This window comes from Silurus aristotelis (assembly GCF_946808225.1).
Source record: "Silurus aristotelis genome assembly, chromosome: 27".
Taxonomy (NCBI): Eukaryota; Metazoa; Chordata; class Actinopteri; order Siluriformes; family Siluridae; genus Silurus; species Silurus aristotelis.
This window is the reverse complement of record NC_139600.1, coordinates 13,662,836-13,687,956: the sequence shown is the minus strand read 5'-3', so window position 1 is coordinate 13,687,956 and position 25,121 is coordinate 13,662,836. Positions and strand designations below refer to the sequence as shown.

At 39.4% G+C, this 25,121-nt stretch overlaps 1 protein-coding gene across 9 annotated transcripts in view; it reads right to left on the bottom strand.

Annotated features, from left to right (window-relative positions):
- clockb (clock circadian regulator b) overlaps positions 1–25,121 on the bottom strand; it is a 27,863-nt gene extending 2,742 nt beyond the window's left edge. For 3 of the 9 annotated variants that reach the window (XR_014531977.1, XM_083532838.1, XM_083532839.1), the window contains exons 1-22: positions 24,568–25,121; positions 22,716–22,824; positions 22,333–22,428; positions 21,646–21,705; positions 21,397–21,545; positions 15,430–15,521; positions 15,250–15,339; positions 14,693–14,810; positions 14,490–14,603; positions 13,848–13,966; positions 13,311–13,393; positions 13,100–13,206; positions 12,859–13,006; positions 12,502–12,577; positions 12,263–12,410; positions 11,245–11,339; positions 9,447–9,512; positions 8,617–8,763; positions 8,260–8,436; positions 7,799–7,905; positions 6,723–6,957; positions 5,782–6,005 (exon numbers count right to left, since the gene is read on the bottom strand). Coding sequence is in view for 7 of the 9 variants with exons in the window: in XM_083532838.1 (XP_083388964.1) it covers positions 5,793–6,005; positions 6,723–6,957; positions 7,799–7,905; positions 8,260–8,436; positions 8,617–8,763; positions 9,447–9,512; positions 11,245–11,339; positions 12,263–12,410; positions 12,502–12,577; positions 12,859–13,006; positions 13,100–13,206; positions 13,311–13,393; positions 13,848–13,966; positions 14,490–14,603; positions 14,693–14,810; positions 15,250–15,339; positions 15,430–15,521; positions 21,397–21,545; positions 21,646–21,705; positions 22,333–22,349 (2,361 nt within the window). In the remaining 2 variants the exon portion in view is untranslated. Of the gene's footprint in view, positions 1–678; positions 6,006–6,722; positions 6,958–7,798; positions 7,906–8,259; positions 8,437–8,616; positions 8,764–9,446; positions 9,513–11,244; positions 11,340–12,262; positions 12,411–12,501; positions 12,578–12,858; positions 13,007–13,099; positions 13,207–13,310; positions 13,394–13,847; positions 13,967–14,489; positions 14,604–14,692; positions 14,811–15,249; positions 15,340–15,429; positions 15,522–21,396; positions 21,546–21,645; positions 21,706–22,332; positions 22,429–22,715; positions 23,394–23,847; positions 24,175–24,225 lie in introns of those variants that run through there. The other 6 variants (XR_014531978.1, XM_083532840.1, XM_083532837.1 and 3 more) reach the window with 6 other exon arrangements.

Sequence of the window (25,121 nt, the reverse complement as noted above, 5' to 3'; positions counted from 1 at the left end):
TTCAGTATACACTTTATCAATTCTTACATAAATGAAATAAGAAAATCTGGCTTTCGTTTTGAAACAGGATGCTGGTTGGCTATGACGGGGGTGTGGGTGTGGGGAAGGAGGGTGTTAACAACAGACTGTGGAGTTTAATTCACCTTGTTCCACAACAATCTCAACCAATACCAGTTTTAGTTATCGAAGTTATTAGTTATTTAGTGTCCAGTAAATAAGTTTGATTCAGCAGGTCTTCTCACTTTTGAACGTAATAAAACAAATCAACTCGATACTTTACCTGCGAGTTACAAATAGCTAACACTGGAGACTCCTTCTAAATTCTTTATAATAACCATATCATCTAATTACACACATTTTGAAATGTACTTTATATGGAGCACTGGCCTTACAAGCTCCTGTCTTGGGAAATGTGAATGTCTTCAGATTCCTTTATTATTAGAATACCGACGTTTTTCCAGCTGCACTTGTTATTCAGAATATAATTGAGAATCTTGAGATTGCACCATGTGAAGGGTTTGACTTAATACACTGGATGATAGAAAACCAGCCAAAATCAGGTGAAGGACTGACAGGTCATCTCCAATAACACCCACACATTTGCACGACCTGTGAATGAATACTTCTCTCGGTGTCGTACAGAAATTTAAGAGAAATAATGAACCGAATCACACAGTGTTACTCATCAGGCTGAATGCTGCTTTCGTCTTTTATTTCAGATTGTTGCATGAAAAACAACAAATATTAGCTGCCTCACAGCTAGCTTATTAATTGGAAAAAAACACAACACAACTCGTTTTAATCTTCATGGCCAAGAATTTCTTACTGTATTCAGAGTATTGTTTGGGAAGATTGTGTTTTTAAACATTAAAAAAATAAATTTCATAAAAAAAAAAAAAAAAAAAAAAAAAAAAACCTGTACAAACTTGGCACTCGACAGCCACTTTTTTTTTTTTTTTGAAACATATGATGCTTTTTTTGCCCAACACAATTGTAAAAGAGTGCTTTAGGGAAACAGGATTCTTCCTGTCAGCCTGAGCCTCTCAGTCCTGTTCTCATTTGATCTCTCATCAGCAAGAGGTTATTCTCTGAGCAACTGCTGCTCGCTGGATGTTTTTTGTTTTACGCACCATCCTGTGTGAACTCAGACTATTGCAAAATAAACAGTAACACTTGCTGTTTTCATCTCAAAGGAAAAAACATTTGATTTTCACCCGATCCATTTAGTTATTTTAACCCACAGAGAGATTACGTATCTCCACCGGATTCTCATATGTTTGATATGAAACTGTATGACTGTAAGCACCATGCTGCTGCTGCTGCTGTTAGATCACTGCATACTCAAGCAGAGCAGGGTGTACAGATGTGAAAGTGGCTGGCGAGTGTACACGATGCGAGAAATCCGATTGTACAAATTCTTTGGTGATTGAATGAAAAAAAAAAAACAACACAAAAAACAAAACACAGGAAATGACAAAGATAGATACAAAGAGGTACACAGGGTTCAGTTCCAATACAACATATGATAATGACTGTAAGTGATACGCTCCTATGCGGAAATTCTGTTTACTGCAACCCTCCTATTTTATTTACTTAAAAGCTTCCAATGCATTTTTATTTTATTTTCGCACAACAGTGTTTGACGGTCTCGACACAGATAAGGTCAATTGCATAGGAAAATAAAGTTACTTTGGATTTTGTTATAGAAAATAAAATGAAGTTACTGCAAGGCAAGAACTGATTGGTTATCGACTGGAGGGTTGACCCACACAACCCATACAGCAATAACGGAAGAGGTACAACAAGTTTTTTGCTTTTAGCAACACACACAAACACATAGAAATACTTGATTGAATGACCATTTACACTCAGAATTCAAGAATCGAATGTCTACACGGTCCGTGTATGTTGAGTTCGAAATGATTCAAGAAATAATAACTAAAATAAAATAGAAAAATTAATTACATTCTAAATGTATATATGCACATGCACACATACTACTGTGAAAAAGTATTTTCTCCCCATTCCTGATTTTTATTTTTTCACCCTGAGGGAAAAAATCCTAAGGGAAAAAAAAGCAGTCCAAACCAAGCGGGTCATGCTGTAAAAACACAATTTCTCCATAGTGATATAAAAGTCTCAGTGTCAGTTATCACAAATGCTTGATTGCAGTTGTTGTTACCAAGGTTGGCACAATCAATAATTAGGTTTAGGGGGCAATTTCTATTTCAACCAACGGCCAGGCAGGCTTGGACAGCTTTATCCCTTTAATAAAAGAACAAAGTAAATTAAAAAACTGCTTTTTGTATTTACTTAGACTGTCTTTGTGTAATATTTAAATGTGCTTGATTATCTGAATCATTTAAGTGTGACAAATATGGAAATAAAACCCCCCAAAAAACTATAAATCAAGAAATACCTTTTCACAGCAGTGTGTGTGTAAATATAACATTTCAGATTAACTTTGGGACCAGAAATAATTAATGATCTGTAATGACCCGCATATGTATGAGCTATTAGTAGGTAACTAATATAAAAAATAAAATTCAAAAATTTTTTTTTTTTTTTTTTTTTTTTTATTAAGTGCTGTCCAGGTGCTGAAATGCACTCCTAAAATGCATTGATGCCCATCTTGATCCCTTGCATATTATTTACTGAAAAAATTACCACACGCCCCTATGAATAGCCTGTACAACAGGGTTCAGGAAAATCTGACTTTAAAAATTTGAGCTGTGAACGAATTGTAGTGAGAGAAAAAAATATTAAAGAAGGCCCATATTCATTTCACTCATCCATTTTTTTGGTTTTGAAAAAAGGAAAACCAATGATGAAATAACCAGTTTTTTTTCCCCTCAAAATGTTAAACCTGATTTATAGTTTGTTGCATCAGATTTTTTGGATTTATTTGGGATTGTGGGACACTTAATAATTCATCAGTGGCTTCATTAAACATGCTGGTTTTCACTCTGAGAAGTTCCTATGGATCACTACGAGCTTTTCAAAAGCGACAAGAGTGTGACAGGAAATCGGAATCCGACACTTGTACTCTTTTACAAAGTTATTCTGTGTGCAAAATCTTCGGACACTCAATGCAGAGCAATCGAGAACAACCCCACCTCACCTCGATCTGCCCTGCCCTGCCCTGCAGACTGTCTGTGATCTTTGAATATGTTGCTCTAGTTTGTACCCTATTATTCTTCTTTTGCACAAATAGCCCCAGGGTGGGCATTTCTCCCTAAGAGCAGACAGACAATGAAATTCTCTTTGACTCCCAGGTGAGGACATTAGATTGATATAGAGCACTTTAGGGCATTGATCATATATTGTGGTCCGTGTACATTCTGGTCATTCAATTTTTATTTTTTGAAGAAGTATTAGAACAATGAAAAATGACATTTTATTTTCCTTGAAATACTCCCGAACCAAACATTTTATAGGCTCTGCAAGACGATGGAGACAGCAGACAGAACAACGGTGTCTCTGTCCCACACACACACACACACACACACACACACACACACACACACACACACATTACAGTATTTCTCTGGACTGTTCAATTTCTGCTTTACAAACTATTATTCCTCCCTAAACACACACACACACACACACACACACACACACACACACACACACACACACACACACACACACACACACTTTCAGCAAAATGCATAAACAGACCAGGGGGTTCTCGATTGCTCTACAATGAGTGTCCGGAGATTTTGTGCACAGCATAACGTAAAAGAGAAAAAAGTGTTAGATTCCCATTTCCTCCAACTTCTCTTGTCACTTTTGAAAAGCACATAGTGATCCAGAGGAACTCGTTAAAGCCGGAATCCATAAACAGAAAATCAGAGGGAAAAACTAAAACAGAGAAATGTTTGTATTTTTTTTTTATGTCTAAATGCAGAACTGCAGAAGCAATACTGTAGGCAGAGCTTTTACAGTCTGCCCTACCTAAAACGTGTCATTTCCATTTATTACCTATGAACTATTTTACATAGATTTTTATTGTATCGATATTGCAATTTTTTAAACCTTTGGTTAACCATACAGAGAAAATTAATAAATAGGTCATTGTTTTTGGTGGGCTTGAAGCAAGCTACTTTCTCCTTCTTTCGCTTTTAGTATTGAATCAAAAAAAGGAAATTAAAATCATAACATTAAGTTTTTCAAAAAAACAACAAAAAAAAACATTTCCGAATCATAAAAATTAACAAATGCAACATACACGAGCCAAAAAAAAAATAAAGAGTTTGTTTTCCCATTTCTAATGCAACATACACAAACCTGACATCTTAACACACAAAAACAGTATTCATGCATAACACTTTCGAATCCGATTACACACTGTCTGATTAAACAAAAAAAGGTTTAACAACAACAACGACAACAAAAAAAAACCCTTTATAAGTTGGACATGGTCTAACATGACCGTCTGCACAATTCCTCAAACAACAATCAATTCTACCTGTATAACGAATCCTTCTCAGGTGTTCTTTTTTCCCCTGGTGTTTTTACGTCATATATGACAAATATAAACTCCTACACGTTTATAGAGTCAGGACTCAACTCTTGTGCTCTTTTACAAAAAGATTTTAAAAATAATTATTAGGATAAGGGCCATTTAGTGTGCAAGAACACAATAAGTGCTATAAAATACAATAAAAACTAAAAATATATAAATCAATACTGTGTTTTTCAATGATATTTGAACAAAACTATTAGGACACCCGACTTTCCGAGCTAGATGTGGTTCTTCCCCAAACTTCTGGAGGCACACAATTGTAAAGGACGTCTTTGGATGCAGTAGCATTACATTTTCCCTTCACTTGATGTAGAAGACCCAAATGTGGTCCAGCATGACAATGCTCCTGTGCACAAAGTAAACTATATGAAGATATGCTTCATGTGGTTTGGAGTGGAAGATCTTGTGCTACAGAGCTCCAAACCTACTGAACACCTTTGGGATGAATGTGAACGTTGACTGCATCTACACCAGTACCTGACTTTACTAACAGCCTCGTAGCTGAATGAGCATCTTCCCAGAAGAGTGATGATTATATTAACAGCAAAAAAATATAGAATGGGACATTCAAAAAAACAAATTTTACGGTCAGGTGTCCACAAGCTTTAGACAATTTAGTATATTATATATATATGCTTTTTTTGTAAAGAAAATTCCCTAATTTTTGGCACTTAAAACATTCAGAACTGCATCTGTCCATTATGTCGAGGTAACACTGTGGTTATGTATCAAAATATGTTTCAAAGAATACTTTTCAATGAGGAACAATATATAAATCCGAAAGCTATTTTCCACCTTTGGGGCTGAATAGAAAACCAAAGCTACGTTAAAATAACTACAACAGTAATGTTTTTATTCCCACACTTTAAACACGATGGGGAAAAAATCGTGACGTATAAACGAAAACTTATAAAATAAGATCTTATACTTTTTATGCAGAGTATAAAATAGTTTTTGTTCCTTTACAATTAAATTCATGTGGTTCATAAAAATAATACAACTTATAATTATTATTATATTCTTTTTTTTATGAATTTTTTCAGAGACTAAACTGGATTCCTTCAATAAATTACAAAAAACGTGAAGAGAAACTATTTAATGGCACCGACGTTCATGCTGTTATTGCTGAGAAATACTGCGAAGTCTGTAAAACACTGCCCCCGGTGGCCATCTGGTGATACTGAGGTCAATCTTATTACTGTAGAACTGAAACCCCCCAAAAAGTATTTTCCAAAAGGATTGCTGCTTACGTCGTCCTGCGTCACTGTGACTGAGTGCTCGAGGTGTCCATATGGTGAGAGGATGAGGTTTTCGGCTGCTTTGGAGTCTGCGGCTTCAACTGCTGCTGGGGTTTTTGCTGTGGTTGATGTGGTGGTGGTTGTGGTGCTGTTGTGGTGAATGCACCCTGCTGCTGAATAGGGAACGCCTGCAGGATCAGCTGTGTGGACTGGTTGCTCTGCAAAATGTGGGTTCCCTGTAGAAAACAAAACAACGCCACAAAACCAATTTGTTAAATAATTATCATTTTTTTAATTAAAAAAATTATTACTTATAAAAACTATACTGTGTATCTACCCCGATTAATGCGTCTTGCCCTTCTAACTGACATTTGGTAGATGGCATACTATAGGCAGGATGGCTGTCCTGTCATTTTTGATTTTCACGATGCTCTTTGTTACGAATGTCTTCTAAAAATTTACGAGTCCAACAAACTGTTTAATAGACCAAAGCCATAGTGTGCTACATTTGGTCATTACTCTCAGAACACCATCTCTACAGTGAAGCATGGTGGTGGGAGCGAAGTGAACATATGTTAACCTCAGCAGTGAGGGAACTATAATGAATGGATATCCGGTTTTACCCAGAGGAGGATGGGTTCCTCTCAAGGTTTCATTATCGTATCGTATATTCCCTCACCATCATTACCTCTGGCTCTGTCATTAGAGATAAACTTATAGGGACAATTGTAGACTGTATACTTAATCTATTAATTTCTGTAAAGCTACTTTGTGATGATGCCCATTGTTTTACAATAGTAGCTTTTTTAGAGCTAATTATATATTAAGACTCTTTTAATGAATCAATTTTTATATTAGTTTATTAAGGACTAAAAAAACAATCAGTCTAAACCTGGTATAGAACACTTTAAAAAGAGCCATACAAGTTAATTTGACGAATTTGTTTGCGTTACCTGTAAAAATGGCTGCTGTTGCTGAGGCAGTATTGCCCCCTGGGGCTGCCCCTGTTGCTGAGAATCAGTCACCGCTGCTATCGCCTGAGTTCGGCCCTGCTGCTGCGGCTGCTGCTGCGCAAACGGGTTGTACGCGGTCACTACTTGGCCCATAAACATTGTCGTGGGAACCATCACGGTACTGCAGGCCATGGGAGCCGTGACTAACTTCGTGACCAACTGTTGCCCTGGAAACCTGAGGGAATACGAGAAACAATTTATGACAATAGTGAATGCAAATGAGATTCTACATCTTGCACATAAATTCACTTCTAGTGCATCTCTGCGGAAATCTCAACAGTGATTGGTCAGAAAGAAACGCTCCCTCCAGTCACAAATATAAAGAAAAATAAAAAGGTAGTGTGGAAAGCAGGACACGATATTACACGCTCATAAGTGGATAAATGAGGTTTTTTTTTAAAAAATTAATAAAACTGCTGCCATCCATTGTCGGGAAAATGAAATACTCCAGCACTGAGAAATAATCCAATTCATAGTAGTAACTCAAACTAGTAAAAGTTATTTTTCAGATCACATTACGGGTGTTGAGTCACAAACACGTTTTTTCGTATCAGCAAAAAAAGGGAGAGGAGACCAAAATAATTAGCTTTTATTATATATATATATATATATATATATATATATATATATATATATATATATATATATATATATATATATATATATATATATATAAATTACAGCAAGGAAACGCTCATCCAGGCTTTTTAAGTTCTTCTGCTCCTCCGCTAGACGCTGTTGTTGACTGATTAACACGTCCCGTTAACGTGAACACACGTCTGCTCTGTGCATTTATGGAATTACTGAAAAAGCATTTTCGATACAAAAAAAAAAAAAGGCTGCTAGTTAAAATAACGAGCAATTAATCCGCGGTATTTATTATACATACACTATATGGCCAAAAGTATTCGGACACTTGAGTGGAGTTGGAGTTAGAGTCACATAATAGCATAGAATGATGTGGTAGTACGAATCCACAAATGTTTGGCCTTAAAGTGTAAATTAGATATTCACACCTGTTAATTGTAGTTACTTGTGTGATGTTATGCGATGGGGTGCTTGGAACCTGCAGGACACTGTCGCCACCAGGCTGACTGACCATCATTGTGTTGGACACAGAACCCTGCAAAAACAAACAAACAAACAACAGTTTTTAAAGTTTTCAAACGAAAAGAATTCACATAACCTCCGAAAAGCTGCTTCGCCCCGATACCATTAGCATAATGGTGTGCTATAAAGAGAAACGGAGGCAGACAAATGTAACGAGGTCACGCCTAATGGATCGCTCAGAACCGAACAGAAAAGCAGAAGACGTATTAAATGCTTCCGAGTCATTTGGTAGAAACATGGGTTCTTTTCTGACGCGATTTGGAACTGCACTGTTCTCATTCTGCTGCTGGAAAATACGAGTCATGTATATTTTGCGTTCTCATTTTTTTTATTGTTTAGACGCGAAATAAGTGTATTGGTGTTTAACCTGTGTGAGGACGGAGCCTTGTGAATTCTGAGGAGGCGGAGCTTGCTGTGGCTGAAGGGTGCGATGTGTTCTGTTGGGGGCGGTGCTTGTGACAACCTGTACTCCGACTTCAGCTTGTGAGCCTGAAGCTCCACCCACCTGAGAGAGGTGCACAGCTGATGACTGCTGCAAGTACATCTGGAACGAAGAGAAGAAGTAGAAAAAAAGTCAATTAATTTTTCCATAGAAAACCCAGAGGTGCTGACACCGATCACAAACTTTCATACACTTTTCACTATTTTTTTGGTTCAATGGTTTAAAAAATGACATTTTGTGTTTTTGAGGTGGTGTGGGTTTGTTTTTTTCGTGGAGAAATACCTGAAGGTTTTGGCCCTGCACCTTCTGCAGCTGCTCGTGAATTTGCCTCAGTTCTTCCTGCTGCTTTTTTATATTGGCCTCGATCATCTGCGTCCTCTGTTCCAACTGCTCTTTCAGATGCTGCATGGCGTTCAGCTGTGCGGAGTACTGCCACACACACACACACACACACACACACACACACACACACACACACACACACACACACACACACACACACGCACACAATGTGTACACAATCATAAAGCTGATGGAAGGCATTACTTTCCTCAAAAGAAAGGCAACATAAGAAGAATCCACCAGTTAGTGATGAAGTAAAAGATGCTTTCAGTGGAAACAATTAATTCTTTAAAAAATAAAGTTTATTACTTTTGAAAATCCAACATTTTGACTCAGATTCAGGCTATTAGCGTGCGATTCATAATTCCTTTTTGCTACATGACCGTGTTTGATAAAATATACACTACATGAACAAAGGTATTGAAACATCTGATCAGGTGACCAGGTGTCCTCAAACTTTTGCCAATTTATTATATGTTAAAAAATACCCAATATATGGACAAAAATCTTAATGGACACCTGACCTTATGATTGGTAAATGATTTGAGCATCCCATTCCATATTTAGTTCCCATTTGCTGCTATAGTAATCCCCACTCTTCTGGGAAGATGTTCCATCACATCACATATGGCTGGAACAGTCAGATGCCCCAATACTTTTGTCCATATAGTGTATACGGAAAGTGATTGCTCTTGCGTGTATATTAAAACTGATGATTAGTAACCTGCTGCAGGAACTTCTATCTTGGCAAATGCAAGTGTGGTTGTTACCTGTGTGTTATGTTGAGTTTGTTGTTGCTGCTGGTTTACTTGAACAGGGGAACTTGTGTGAGTATTCTGGGGGGAAAAAAAACTACTATCAAACACATTTCACAGCTCATGCAGTAGGAAGAGTCTCCCAAAATCAACCCTATGGGGTTCTCAAGCTAGATGAAAAAAAAACAGGTCCTAAAAGGAGATACGCAGTATTGGCAAAGGTTTGTGGACACCTGGTCATAAGTATGGTATGTGCTTTTTGAGCATCTCACACCACATTCAGTCCTAATTTGCTCTTATAACACCCTCCACTCCTCTGGCAAAATGTGTTTGTGGAGATTTGTTTGGAGAGCTCAGTAGCAGGCCACTCACGATCTTCCTCTTCAAACCATATAAACCATATCTTCAAGGCGCTCACTTTGTGTACAGAGGCATTGCCATGATGGAACAGGTTTGGGTTTAAATGCAAAATTTTATTATATCGCATTATTATACAATTGTAAGCATTTCAAAAATGACTTATTAAAACCATACAATCACTGCTACTTTGCAATCATGAATATAACCTGTATAGAAATAAGCACAATCCTCAATTCTGCCGGTTTCCAAAACTAATAAAAATGATCCAGGGCAGGTTTCTATGCTAATTACAGCACTGAAAACAATTCTTGCTTTTGCATATCATGCTTAGACTTCTGTGCTTGGACATTAGGATGAAAAAGAATCAGGCAGTAAAAATGATGTTGTACAGTACAGTGCTGTAAACAAGTATTCGTTTACTCTGTTTTTTATTTTTTTATTTGCATTATTGTCACACAAATGATTCAGATCGTCAAACAAATTTGAATAATTCACAAAGAGAACCTGGGTAAATACTGAATAAATTCAAAATACAGTTTTAAAAAGTTTATTTAATTTATTAAGGTAATAAAGCTGTCCAAACCTGCCTGGCCCTATGTATAAAAAAAAAAGTAATTGCCCCCTAAACCTAATAACAGTTTGTGCCACCCTTGGTGGTAACAACCCCAATAAAGCATTTGTGATAACTTGCAGTGAGTCTCTCAGATCACTGTGAAGGAAATGTGCCCCACTCATCTTTGCAGAATTGTTATAATTCAGCCACATTAGAGGGATTCGAGCATGAAATGGCCTGTTTAAGGTAATGGCACAGCAAATCGGATTTAAATCCGAACTTTGATTAGGCCGCTCCTAAACCTTAGTTTCTTTCTTTCTTTTTTTTTTTAAAGCCATTCAGAGACTTGTTTCTTGTTTTAGTTCATGTCCTGCTGCATAACCCACATGTTCCTGAACTTGACCTGCCTTTTTCCTCATAATTTTCTGGTACAACACAGAATTCATGGTTCCATCAATTACAGCAAGTCGTCCAGGTCCCGAAGTTGCAGAGCAGCCCCAGACTATCACACTACCACCACCATGTTTTACTGTCGGTATAATGTTCTTTTTAAGAAATGCTGTGTTAGTTTTACACCAGATGAAACGTGGACGCACATCTTCCAAAATATTTAGTCAATGTTTGTTAATCAGTCCAATTTCTTTTTCACATAGGGCCAGGCAGGTTTGGACAGATTTTTTTTTCCCCCTTTATAAATAAAATCATCATTTAAAACTGCATTTTGTATTCATTCTGGTTATCTTTGTGCAAAATTAATGTTTGTTTGATGATCTCAATTATTTAACTATCACAAATATGCCCCAAAAATACAAATTCCAAGAAGTGAGCAAATACTTTTTGCACAGCACTGTATGGATATGCCTGTGAAAAATACAATTGAATTTGAAGGCCGAGTCTCACCTGATCGCTGAGGGAGGAACGTCGCTGTAATGTCATGTCGATGGTGCTGGGCCGAGGCGGTGTTCTCACCTCCACCTGGGACTCATTGGGAGTGGCTAAAACAGAAACGGGGAACGATTGAGTACAATCAAAGTTACGAAGATCCAAATCTGCAGGAGCAAAGGATCATCAGTAAGTCATGACTGCTTTAAATTCTGTTTCATAGTTGCATGCCCTCAGAAATGCTTTAGAACATTTAGAAAATGTTTTCACTGCAGTCTTTTCACCACTGAATGTTTACACCAAGTCTTTCCCTGAAAAACTTTAAAATCAAAAGACAAATATGAGTAAATTGTCTTCCTTTTTTTTTTAAAGCTTATTTGGCAATTCTGTTATGGCCAGCCATTTTTACTGCTTATGAGTGAGTGGTTTGTATTTCATATAGTTTCAGTATTTTTTTTAAATGGTGGATTGTGATGTCTTCATTCTTGCCCTGGTGATTGTTTTCGATATGGACGATTCTCGAGCTCTGATAAACTTCAAAATGGTTTTATTTTTCCCCCCAAAAATATCTCACTTGTCTTCATTTAGGTTTATCCTTCCTAACTCTGGGTTTCTGCAGGTTTTACCAAGTCAAACTTAAGGCCTTTTAAAACCTTTTTAAACACACACAAACACACTGTTAGCAACTGGCCTTCACCTAGAACGGTGATTTTTAAGACGATTTAAGGCCTAAAATTTGATTAAACTTTTTAGACTTTTAAGACCCTTCAGAAACCCTAAGCTAATAAATTATTAAATAATTGATCTAACAGAGCACATCTAAGCAAAAAAAAAAAAGAAAAAAAAAAAAAAACCTGTCTGTCACATTTTTCTATATTTCTGACCAAAGCAAGACATACAATGTTCTACACATCTGGATGGAAATCTCCTCACATCGTCTCAAAGTAAAAGAAAATGTGAACAGAATTGGATGGTATTTCTTTTTTTTTTTTTTTTTTAATCCACATGTATTGAATATCCACTAAGCTCCACTTACAGGTGCACATGCTGTCTGACATGGCTGTGTGTGATGACTTGCGCGAGCTGTGCGAGGAGGTGGACGGTGTGGGGCTGTGATCGAATCGCTCTAGCACCTCCTTTAGGCTGGAGGTGTTTAATTGAGATTCAGATCCTGAGTCCTGAGACTGCAAGGGTAAAGAACAGAGAGGAATGAGCAGACTATAATGAAATCATACGCATCCCCAAGAAGCCACTTCGTTCTCAATGGTCTCTTACCTTGTCTACTGTTCTCTCAGGAGGTGAATCCTCGATGCCCATCTCTCTCCTTTTCTCTGCCCGTACCTCTGCATAGCTAAAAGGGAGATGGTGCATAATTATGAACAAAAGCTAAAAAATTGTCCTTCCTGTATGTTTAATAAACTGTGTTAATACTCTCTAACCGTTCTGAACTGTGACTTTTGTGTACCATTACACCCCTACTAGGTGACCTGGTGACCTTGCCATGAGGTACACAAGTACTCACTGAAGTACACAAGGTCTCGATCCATGATGGGGGAAACAAATATTCACTTGTATGAATAATAAAATGCTGGTATTTCTTTCTATGATGTGAGAAACATATGCAAATGTTACCTCACTACATTGTGTGTACACACAATAAACTCAGGCCGTGAGTTCCACTGGTGGTAGGTGATGTAATAGTGAGTCTGGAGCCAGATCCACTGTTGGCCTTTGGTCAGGAATCGATAATAACATGACTTGCCCTTTCCAAACTGCATCACTGCACAAGATAGAAACAATATTTAGGTGGGTAATTCAGTAACACACCTTTATGTACATGCAGACATATGGGTGCATGGGTACAATTACTCACAATGCTCGTGGCATTTAGCCAGGGACTCCAGGTCGTCAACGTGATAGTAATCATAACCTGATGTCCCCAGAACTTCAAAGGGAAGATAGCCAATGATAGGAGGGGCTCTGGAAAATGAGGTAGAAAAGAAACACATATAAAACGAACGCAAGAGTAGAACAGAGAATGGAAAGAAATGGAAAAAAAATAGCAAAGTAAGTTTGACTGTTACCTATGATCTAAGAGCAGAAATTTCCACTCTAGACTGTGTCTGGATGTAAACTCTTCGTTAGGCTCCTCTATGGTACACATCTCCTGCACACAAATTAAATCAATCAATAGAAGCTAAGCTACATGTGCCTGTGGTACACATCATCTTCAGACGGTCGAACGGTAATCAATAGAGGTGGAGCACAAATGTGTTTGTCATAGACAGAGCACAAGTTCGTCTAATCAATAAACGGTCAATATGAGCTAAGCCCACACGTGTTCTAGACTTGAATGAATCCCCTTTCCAGGTAAACACATTTGCTTGACAGCAAAAATAACATTCGATTGTTAATATTTAACGACACCCACAACAAACTCTACGAGTAAACTAGAATACCAGTAAACAGGAACAGATATGTCTCAGAACCAATCAACAAAGAGCTTTGTTCATTCAAAAATCTAAACGGAAAATTCAGATGAACATGGACCGCACTTACAAACCAAAAAGAACAATTCACGATTTTTGTAGGTAACCCAGAATCAAAACTGAGCCTCTTGCCTTGATGAACTGAGGCTTGGTTAGCCTCACTGTTGCTACAAAACACACGTGGTCGTCAAAGGCTGGCCTCAGTGACTGCTGGAGTACTCCTTCCAGTCCGTTTCGGCTTATACGTGGCACTGAGACAGGAAGAAGACAAAACGAGAGAGGGAGAGAAAGGTTATAAATTGAAAACTGAGACACACTGAGATGCCGTTTTCAGTCAATGAAAACGTAGCTTTTTGAAAATGCTCTCCAACGTGGATACGTTTGAAAACAAAATTTTCACGTCGCGGTTTGGATGGTGAAAACGGAGGCTTTCGGAAACGATGGCGCATTTTTATCCGTAGCCGTGACGTTTTAGAGAGCCGGAAAGTAATGACGCGGGAAATTGAAGCGTCTTACGTGTAGTTGTTTATGCGCAGTACACGGACGAGAGCGTTTTCAGACATTTCAGTGTGGATGAGCAAACGATTAAAAACAAACCATCCCCCAATACTAATCTAGACCAGTATATCATTCAAATTAAATTCCATACTTATCCAAAATGCGTAGGAACCCTGAACAGTTTAACAAAATTTGGGATCTCCTGGAACATCTTCCCAGAAGAGAGGAGAACTCGCCAAATATGGAGTTTTGTACTGAAGTGTAAACAGTACTTACTGTTGCTGAGAGACTTGAAGTTGCCGATGAATCTGACGTATTCGTACATGGCCGGATCTTTGGGTTCCACAGAGCCTCGAAGCATGTGACAGCAAAACTCCAGCTGGCCCTTAGCTAGAGATAAACAAAGATAGATTTTAATTCAAACGCAGACTTAAAAAGAACAGTAGCAACTGAATGAATCAGGTTGTGTGGTCTCTCACTCTTGAGGTATTCTGGGCTGAGGTTCTCGGCTTCTGGGTGTGAGGAGAGGGCTTTGTACACATCACTGTGCTCTCCGGTTGGAAGGAAGTTAAGCAGGTTCTGATCTACCAAATCTGACTACAACCCAGAGACAAAGCATTGCAATATTTTACAGAAAAATCACACGCAATGAAGTGATGTCATGTGTTCTGACTTAAGGCAGATCAGCAATTACACCACTGTAAATCGAATCTTTTTCTAAAACAGCACATATCAGTGGGTAATTCCTCCCTAAATGCAGACACTTGCAAAAGAGTAAATTTTTTATAATTGAAAAAGGCAGCCTTTCACCTTTTGTGATTAATAAAAAAAAAAAAGGCATGTTACAGGAAAAAATGCAAAGTTCATCATTCTAAAAAAAACCTTGTGAAATATATAAGTTGCTTAAACAGTAATTCATTCATTTAATGCCCCCAAGCATTTTTATCAAACAAAAAACGGAGCATCTTGGGTTCATCAGCCAGACGATTTTTGAAAAGAAATATTCTGATTGACGAACATCTCAATTATCACTTACCGGTAAGTGGCCGAGTAAAGACGTGACACTTTCAGACACATAGATGACGTTTCCATCGGTCAGGATGACGAGGAAGAAGCCGTCCAACGCCTAGGAATCGCAAAAGGTCAATAAGCATTGGGAAAAATAAATAAACAAATAAAACCATCACTCATATACACCAATTTATAAACTTCTCACCTCCAGCATGAGTTGTGTGAACTCCTCATTGCTGAGGAAAGGGGGCTTCCAATCCTGTCTGATTTCGCTCGATTCAGACTGTGCAGTGATTTCTGAACGAAGGAAAGGTCTCAGATTACTAAATGGACAAAAGTATTGGGACACCTGACTGTTCGCATCCATATGTACTTCTTCTCAAACTGTTACCACAAAATTGTACAGGATCTTTGGATGTTGTAGAATGTAATTTTCCCTTTGCTTGAACAAAGAAACCCAAAGGTGTTCCAGCATGATAATGCTCTTGTTCACAAAGCCAACTCCAAGAAGACATGCTTTACATGAATTGTAAACCTGATCTCTGACCTCAATCTTACTGAACACCTTTGGGATGAATGTAAACTCTGACTGCATCCCAGGGCTCCTCACCTTCTCACCTACATCAGTACATGACTTAAATAACACCCTTGTAGCTTAATGAGCACAAATCTCCACACTTCAAAATCAAGTGGAACATCTTCCCAGAAGAGTGGAGGTCATAATCACACATCAGAGACATGTACAATGAGTATTACTTCATCATCTTTGACTCACAGATGGACTCATTTGTAATGCATGCATAGACCAGTGATATTTCCTTCAGGAGGTGGAAGATACGAGGCAGCAAGTAAACTGTCGCTTCTCAAAGTGGATGTGTTGGAAGGAGGGAAAATGGGCAAGCGTAAAGATCAGGGGGCCAGATATTTTTTAATTCCTGTAAAGTGTCGTTTGCCAGGTCTGTTTGTGAAATCACTAGTTCTACTGCAGTAACTATTTTGAACAAGGAAGTGGAAGAGGTTCTGTGTCGAATCTTGTTACAGTGGCATCTGTCAAGATTATATATTAGGATATATTAAGGCAGCAAGTGAATTTTTGTTTGATTCCAAGTTGATTTGAAGCAAACAATGATGAAGAAAAATGGGTAAGAGTAAAGATTAAAGGTTGACCGATTCATCTGCACTGATAGCTGATTGCTTGAACTATTGGTTATTGGCAAAAATCCATACAGATAGTTTTTCCGGGTTGCATCTTATGCGGAGAAGGTCTGCTGTAATTATACAGTACGAAAGCGGCCTCTAGAGTCGAATCACTGACACCACGTGCTCTTTGTTGAAGTTTTTTTTTTTATTCATTTTGTAACTGTTTTTATTTATTTTAATTGTTACTTTTTATGCATGCCTTTTATTTTCCTAAATATTTATTAATATACAGGTAGTCCCAGAATTATGAGAGATGTGTTACAATGACCCCATCACAACCCAGCCATTAGGGGGGCACAAGCCAGTGTACTCTTAGTGCCGGTCCCAAGCCCGGGTAAATGGGGAGGGTTGCGTTAGGAAGGGCATCCAGCGTAAAACATGTGCCAAATCAAATATGCGGATCACAAATGAGAATTTCATACCGGATCGGTCGAGGCCCGGTTAACAACGACCGCCACAGGTATCGTTAGCCGACAGGGTACCGGTGGAAATTGTGCTACTGTTGGCCGAAGGAGGAGAAGGAGAGGAGGAAGGCGTCTACAGAGACGGCAGGAAAAGGAGCAGTGTAGGAGAGTAGAGATTCGGGTTGGTACTTTAAATGTTGGAACTATGACGGGTAAAGGGAGAGAGATAGCTGATATGATGGAGAGGAGAAAGGTAGATGTGTTGTGTGTTCAGGAGACCAAGTGGAAAGGGAGTAAGGCCAGGAACATTGGAGGTGGGTTTAAACTGTTTTATCATGGTGTGGATGGGAAGAGAAATGGTGTAGGGGTGATTCTGAAGGAAGAGTACAGTAAGAGTGTAGTGGAGGTGAAGAGAGTTTCTGATAGGGTGATGATCGTGAAGGTGGAAGTTGAAGGGATGATGATAAATGTCATCAGTGCCTATGCTCCACAAGTTGGCTGTGAGATGGAGGAGAAAGAAAGATTCTGGAGTGAATTAGATGAAGTGGTAGATGGTGTACCTAGAAAAGAACGATTGGTGATTGGGGCAGACTTTAATGGGCATGTAGGTGAAGGGAACAGAGGTGATGAGGAGGTGATGGGTAGGTATGGTTTTAAGGAGAGGAATGTGGAAGGGCAGATGGTGGTAGATTTTGCTAAAAGGATGGAAATGGCAGTGGTGAACACGTATTTTAAGAAGAAGGAGGATCATAGGGTGACGTATAAGAGTGAAGGAAGGTGCACACAGGTGGATTATCTTCTGTGTAGGAGATGCAACCTGAAGGAGATTGGAGACTGTAAGGTGTTGGCGGGGGACAGTGTAGCTAGACAGCATCGGATGGTGGTCTGTAGGATGGTTTTGGAGGCGAAGAAGAAGAGGAGGAAAGTAAGGTTTGAAAGAAGAATAAGATGGTGGAAACTGAAGGAGGAAGAGTGTAGTGTGAGGTTCAGGGAAGAGGTCAGACAGGGGCTTGGTGGTGGTGAAGAGGTGCCGGATGATTGGGCAACTACTGCAGGAGTGATGAGGGAGGCAGCTAGAAAAGTACTTGGTGTGACATCTGGAAATAGAAAGCAAGACAAGGAGACGTGGTGGTGGAATGAGGAAGTGCAGGAGAGCATTAGGGGAAAGAGATTGGCAAAACAGAAGTGGGATCGACAGAGTGATGAGAAAAGTAGGCAGGAGTACAAGGAGATGCGGCAGCAAGTTAAAAGGGATGTGGCGAAAGCCAAGGAAAAGGCATATGAGGAACTGTATAAGAGGTTGGACACTAAGGAAGGAGAAAAGGATTTATACCGATTGGCCAAGCAGAGGGACCGAGCTGGGAAGGATGTACTGCAAGTTAGAGCAATAAAGGATGGAGAGGGAAATGTGTTGACTAGTGAGGAGAGTGTGTTGAGAAGATGGAGGGAGTATTTTGAGCAGCTGATGAATGATGAAAATCAGAGAGAGAGAAGGTTGGAGGAGGTGGAGTTGGTGAAGCAGGATGTAGATAGGATTAGTAAGGAGGAAGTGAGAGCAGCGATTAAGAGGATGAAGAATGGAAAGTCGGTTGGACCAGATGACATACCGGTAGAAGCGTGGAGATGTTTAGGAGAGATGGCAGTGGAGTTTTTAACCAGATTGTTTAACAGGATTCTGGAAGGGGAGAGGATGCCTGAGGAATGGAGAAGGAGTGTGCTGGTTCCGATCTTTAAGCATAAGGGAGATGTGCAGACCTGCAGTAACTACAGGGGAATTAAGTTGATCAGTCACACCATGAAGTTATGGGAAAGAGTAGTGGAAGCCAGGCTGAGAGAAGAGGTGACCATCTGTGAGCAACAGTATGGTTTCATGCCGAGGAAGAGCACCACAGATGCCTTATTTGCTTTGAGGATGTTGATGGAGAAGTATAGAGAAGGACAGAAGGAGCTGCATTGTGTATTTGTGGATTTAGAGAAAGCGTACGATAGGGTGCCGAGAGAGGAGTTGTGGTATTGTATGAGTAAGTCAGGTGTGTCAGAGAAGTATGTGAGGGTGGTGCAGGACATGTATGAGGACAGTGTGACGGCAGTAAAGTGTGCAGTAGGTACGACAGACTGGTTCAGGGTGAAGGTTGGACTGCATCAAGGATCGGCCCTGAGCCCTTTCCTGTTTGCAGTGGTGATGGACAGGTTGACGGACAAGGTCAGACAGGAGTCTCCCTGGACTATGATGTTTGCAGATGATATTGTGATTTGTGGTGAGAGTAGAGAGCAGGTTGAGAAGAGCCTGGAGAGGTGGAGATATGCGCTGGAGAGAAGGGGAATGAAAGTCAGTAGGAGTAAGACAGAGTACATGTGTGTGAATGAGAGGGAGGGCAGTGGAGTGATGCGGTTGCAGGGAGAAGAGGTGGAGAAGGTGGAGGAGTTCAGGTACCTGGGGTCAACAGTGCAAAGTAATGGAGAGTGTGTTAGGGAAGTAAAGAAAAGAGTGCAGGCAGGGTGGAGTGGGTGGAGAAGAGTGACAGGAGTGATTTGTGATAGAAGAGTATCTGCAAGAATGAAAGGGAAAGTTTATAGGACTGTGGTGAGACCTGCGATGTTGTATGGATTAGAGACAGTGGCATTGAGTAAAAGACAGGAGGTGGAGCTGGAGGTAGCAGAGCTGAAGATGTTGAGGTTTTCGTTGGGAGTGACGAGGATGGACAAGATTAGAAATGAGTTTATTAGAGGGACAGCACATGTAGGATGTTTTGGTGACAAGGTGAGGGAGGCGAGATTGAGATGGTTTGGACATGTGCAGAGAAGGGACATGAATTATATTGGTAGAAAAATGCTGAAGATGGAGCCACCAGGTAGGAGGAAAAGAGGAAGGCCAAGAAGGAGGTTCATGGATGTGGTGAGGGAAGACATGCAGGTAGTTGGTGTAAAAGAGGCAGATATAGAGGACAGAGTGGTATGGAGACGGATGATCCGCTGTGGCGACCCCTAATGGGAGCAGCCGAAAGAAGAAGAAGAAGAAGAAGAAGAAGTGTTACAATGACCCCATCATAACTTTTTGTATACAAATATTGTACGTTGAGACATGGCCTAGCCTACCCAGGAGTCTATAATTAGGGTGATCAGTATGGAGTAGCATACGGTCATTTGTTAATAATTTAACATATTGCAGTACATAATTTAGCAAACCAGAGCAATTTCACAATATGGAGATGCATCCATCCTGGCAGTATCCCAAAATTAAATTCAACACCGCCTACATGATCGCTTCACTTTCCAGGCCATGCTGTGAAAAGATGGCAGATGTACACATGACAGGACGACTCGAAGTAAGTGTTTTATATATTTTAAAGTTTATTCTTGTGTGGACCTTAAAAATATAATTTGGTGCCTGTTGTTTTTCTCATAGCAGCCAATAGCTCCTTATTTTTTTAATTTAGCTCAATTTAAAATCGTTTGATTAATTGGTTATCAGCAAGTACAAGCCAACCAAGCTCTTGGTATCGGTCGAACTCTAGTAAAGATAAATCCATGGCATGATCGTAATGGTTTGATGACTGGGTCAGAGTATCTCCAAAACAGCATGATTAATCTGAGATCCTGGTTTGCAGTGGTTAATATGGGAGATGGAAGTTCAGTGATTGAGACATTGGACTTTGGATCGATGGTCACAAGATCAAATCTCAGCACCATCAAGCTGCTCCCTCAACTTCTCATTTGCAAGTCACTCTGGATGAGGACGTCTGCCAAATACCACAAATGTAAATGTTAATGCCTACCAAGAACAAAACTGCCTTCCTTTTTCCATTCCACAAGCTTTCCTGCTTTTCATTCCTGGAAAAAAACCTAATATTGTTTGCTGATGACATCACTAGCATTTAATTAATTCGAAAATGGAAACTTACATGGCAAACACATTATTGGAACATCGCTCGACCGGTCAAATTAGTGGACTGGAACTAACTGTTTAATAACAAGTTCTATGAATTTGCATTTCAAAGAACGCTTCTGAAGAACCTTTTTTAGAGTTGGTCCTTAAATGTGAATGTACAAACTGCTCTGACCGGAATGGGAAATTTCACTTTAACCCATTGATTGGAGAAGCATAAAAGTTGGGATTGTGGAGGAAAAAACAAAAAAAAAAACAAGCTTTGAATATTTTGATTCTGGACACAGATCCATCACTTGTTCGTAAATCGTGAGACATAAATCAGGCTTGCAGCCGTATCGCTGAGTCAGCTAGTTTACCGGCTTCGCTTCTGCGAATGAATTCGAACTGCAAGTTGCAAGTGGATAAAAGCATCAAGCAAATAAATGCATATGTACCTAAAACAGGAAGAAAAAAAAAGCACAGAGTGTCCTCAAAGAACAGCACAAAGTCGATACAAATCAGTACCCTAGGACATTTAGGCATTATCTCTTGATAGTGTGTGTGTGTGTGTGTGTGTTGTCAAAGATGGGATGACTAAGCACATCAAAGAGTAATGAAAAATGACTCAAGTGTGCATCAACATCTGAAATTGGCTTTCATTAACACTGAGTGTGTGTGAGTGTGTGTGTGCGCGTGTTACCTTTTTGCTTGCGTAAATAGTCAATGCTCTTCTGTAAGATGGTGGACTTGTCCATCCTGCGTGTGTTGGCAGGCAGCAAGGTGCCCAGCTCTTTGATGAGCACATTGAACTGGTCTCTCCTCCTCTTCTCTGATTTATTCCTGGAAACGCTGAATTGCAATTCAAAAAAATCTATCAATACACTGAACGAGGATTTACACTCATGAAATCTGAAGTGTAGGAGCTCCAAAGAAAACACAACAGTCCTACCGTTTGGCCTTATCCCTCTCATCGCCTTCCATCAACTCATCAAAAATACTGCCATCATCCCTGTGACATACATTAAATACAGTGTGATATTAAGCAAGTGATGACAAAATATAGTATATATAATAATATAAATAATATATCTCTTTTTTTCTGCATAAAAAACACACACGAATACACACTGATAATAACAGTAAAGCTTAGAAGGGAAACCTCTGACCCAAAACATGTCATCTGACACCAAGAAAATCATTTCTTACACTACGGTGGCCACCTGACATCAACTCTGACACCAAAACATCCCCTTAGACACCAATAATGTCATCAGAAAAAAACCAGGAAATGTCATGAGGGATTTCAGAAGCATCCTCAGTGATGCCACAAACATCATGAGTGACAATGGAAACAGCAACTGTAACACCAAAAACTTCATCGGTAAAACCAGAAGCGTCATCAGTCAAGCCAAAAACGTCACCAGTGAAACCAGAAACACCATCTGGGAGGTCAAAAGGGCCATCAGAGAAATCAAATGCGACATCGGTGACACCGTTCGACATGAAAAGTGTGGCCAATGGCACCATAAACACCAGGAGTGACACAAAAATATCATTACTGACACCAAATCCTGTACATCATTAGAATATTAAATGAGGAGAATAAAAAAAACAAACATCTAATAGACCCACCCACCTGTCTATTGAGCTCATTGTGATGCTTCATGGGTCAGCCTGTGGACGACACACGCCAAATATCGGGAAGACATCTGAAAGAGAAATGAAGGAGAGCCTGCAAAACACACACGGCTCTCATATTATAAAAGTATTTTCTATAATATATATATATATATATATATATATATATATATATATATATATATATATATATATATATATATTATTATTATCAAATATTATATCTTAGTATATAACATATAACAATAAATAATCAATATATATTTATGATACCTCAGTAAAAGTGAAGTGTGATATCATTACTCATGATGTACATGATATTGATATATCGTCTAGCCATATCTATACATTTATCCAAAACATACTGGTTTTATTCCCCACCTTTTCACTCCTTTTAAACGTCCGAGTGTGTAGTGTGAGATTCGAGGTGAAAGGTTGGATGTTGAACACACACTTGATATCTGGCTGCTTCTCTGGAAGCCCAAATCTCCTAGAAATAAACACAAGAACAATGTTCGTTGAGAACACTTCAATCTCAAATGATTAGTGTGACTGTTGTGTGAACAATGCAGCTTATCAGCATCTGAATGGACGAAGCAGATCGTTTATCGATAAATTAAAAGCCAAGTCTGATACCGCCGACATTTCATTAGAGCAGCATTTGGGTTTAGTTATATTCATTACACAGATGAAGAAGTGGAAACACTCCTTCCACTGTTTATTCAAATGAAACAATCTGACACCAGAAGCTTTATCTCTGTCACTCGACATCAGACACCAAAACTGTCATCACTGACCGCAAAACAACAGTTACACAAAATATCAGTGACACCAAAGCTGTCATCAGTGACATCAAAACTACCATCAGCGCCTTCAAGACTACCATCAGTGACACAAAACTACCATCAGCTTTACCAAAACTGTCATCAGTGACACAAAACATCACTGACTCCAAGATTACCATCAGTGACAAAAAAAAATTACATTGGTGACAACAAAACTTTCATCAGTTACACCACAACATCAGTGACACCAAAACTGTCATCAGTGACACCAAAACTGCCATCACCGATACCAAAACTGTCATCAGTGACACCAAAACTGTCATCAGTGACACCAAAACTGTCATCAGTGACACCAAAACTGCCATCAGTGACACCAAAACTGCCATCAGTGACACCAAAACTGCCATCAGTGACACCAAAACTGCCATCACCGATACCAAAACTGTCATCAGTGACACCAAAACTGTCATCAGTGACACCAAAACTGCCAAACTGCCATCACAGACACCAAAACTGCCATCACAGACACCAAAACTGCCAAACTGCAATCACAGACACCAAAACTGTCATCAGTAACACCAAAACAGCCATCAGTGACACCAAAACATCAGTGACACCAAAACTGCCATCAGTGACACCAAAACTGTCATCAGTGACACCAAAACTGCCATCAGTGACAGAAAAAAAATGCCAAACTGCCATCAGTGACACCAAAAATGCCAAACTGCCATCAGTGACACCAAAACTGCCATCACAGACACCAAAACTGTCATCAGTGACACCAAAACTGCCATCAGTGACACCAAAACTGCCATCAGTGACACCAAAACTGCCAAACTGCCATCACAGACACCAAAACTGCCATCACAGACAACAAAACTGCCATCAGTGACACCAAAACTGCCATCACAGACACCAAAACTGTCATCAGTGACACCAAAACTGCCATTAGTGACACCAAAACCGCCAAACTGCCATCAGTGACACCAAAACTGCCATCAGTGACACCAAAACTGCCATCAGTGACACCAAAACTGCCATCAGTGACACCAAAACTGCCAAACTGCCAACACAGACACCAAAACTGTCATCAGGGACACCAAAACATGAGTGAAACCAAAGCTGTTATCAGTTACACAAAACATCACTGACTCCAAAACTACCATCAATGACACAAAAAATTACATTGTTGACACCAAAACTATAATAAGTGACACCATAACTGTCATCAGTGACACCAAAACAGTAAAACTGCCCTCACTGACAGTTGACTGGATGATGTGATCAGCAGGGTTTCTGTTGCACTTCATTTGCAGTGAACTGTTTCTCTCCTTCATGTTCCACAGCTGGAATAAACAGTGATCATAAACCCAGACATAGCATCGAATAATATGGTTTTATCAGTCTCAGTGATCACAGGACGCCCACATGGCCACAGTAACACTTACTGAGGTTTCTGATCTTCTACATCTTCCCCGAATGGGTGTCAACAGGCCTCGTCGTAGCGCGCGACCGGAAGTGCTTTATCCAATCTAAATGCTCCAAAACTGCCCGGATTTCCTGTCTGCACTAATTTACCCTTCTTTAGGGGTGAGATTTAGCTCTTTGTTGACCGGGTATAAAAATGACGAAATGCATAGTTGGAAATAATCATAAAAACCGCCAGGCCTAACCTATTTTTGATGCTCTGTTTTACGTGTGCGTTTCTGTCATGCGCACTACGTTCTTCCGGGGAGCAGTATTTTTTTTTATTAATGATCTAATTTAACGCACTACGCGTTCGGAACAGGCCTGAGGTCAAACAGTGTTAAAGCACCGCTAATAATAATGCGGACTTTTTTGTATCGTTAATACTTTTTTTTTTCTTTTTGCAAGTTAGAATTTATTTTCCAAAGGATAAAAAGAATAGGCTTTTATAAGATTCCTGTAACTTGTAGTACGCGGTGTAGGTGTAATATTATTATTTTAAATACGTTACTTGAATATACTGTATTATCTTACG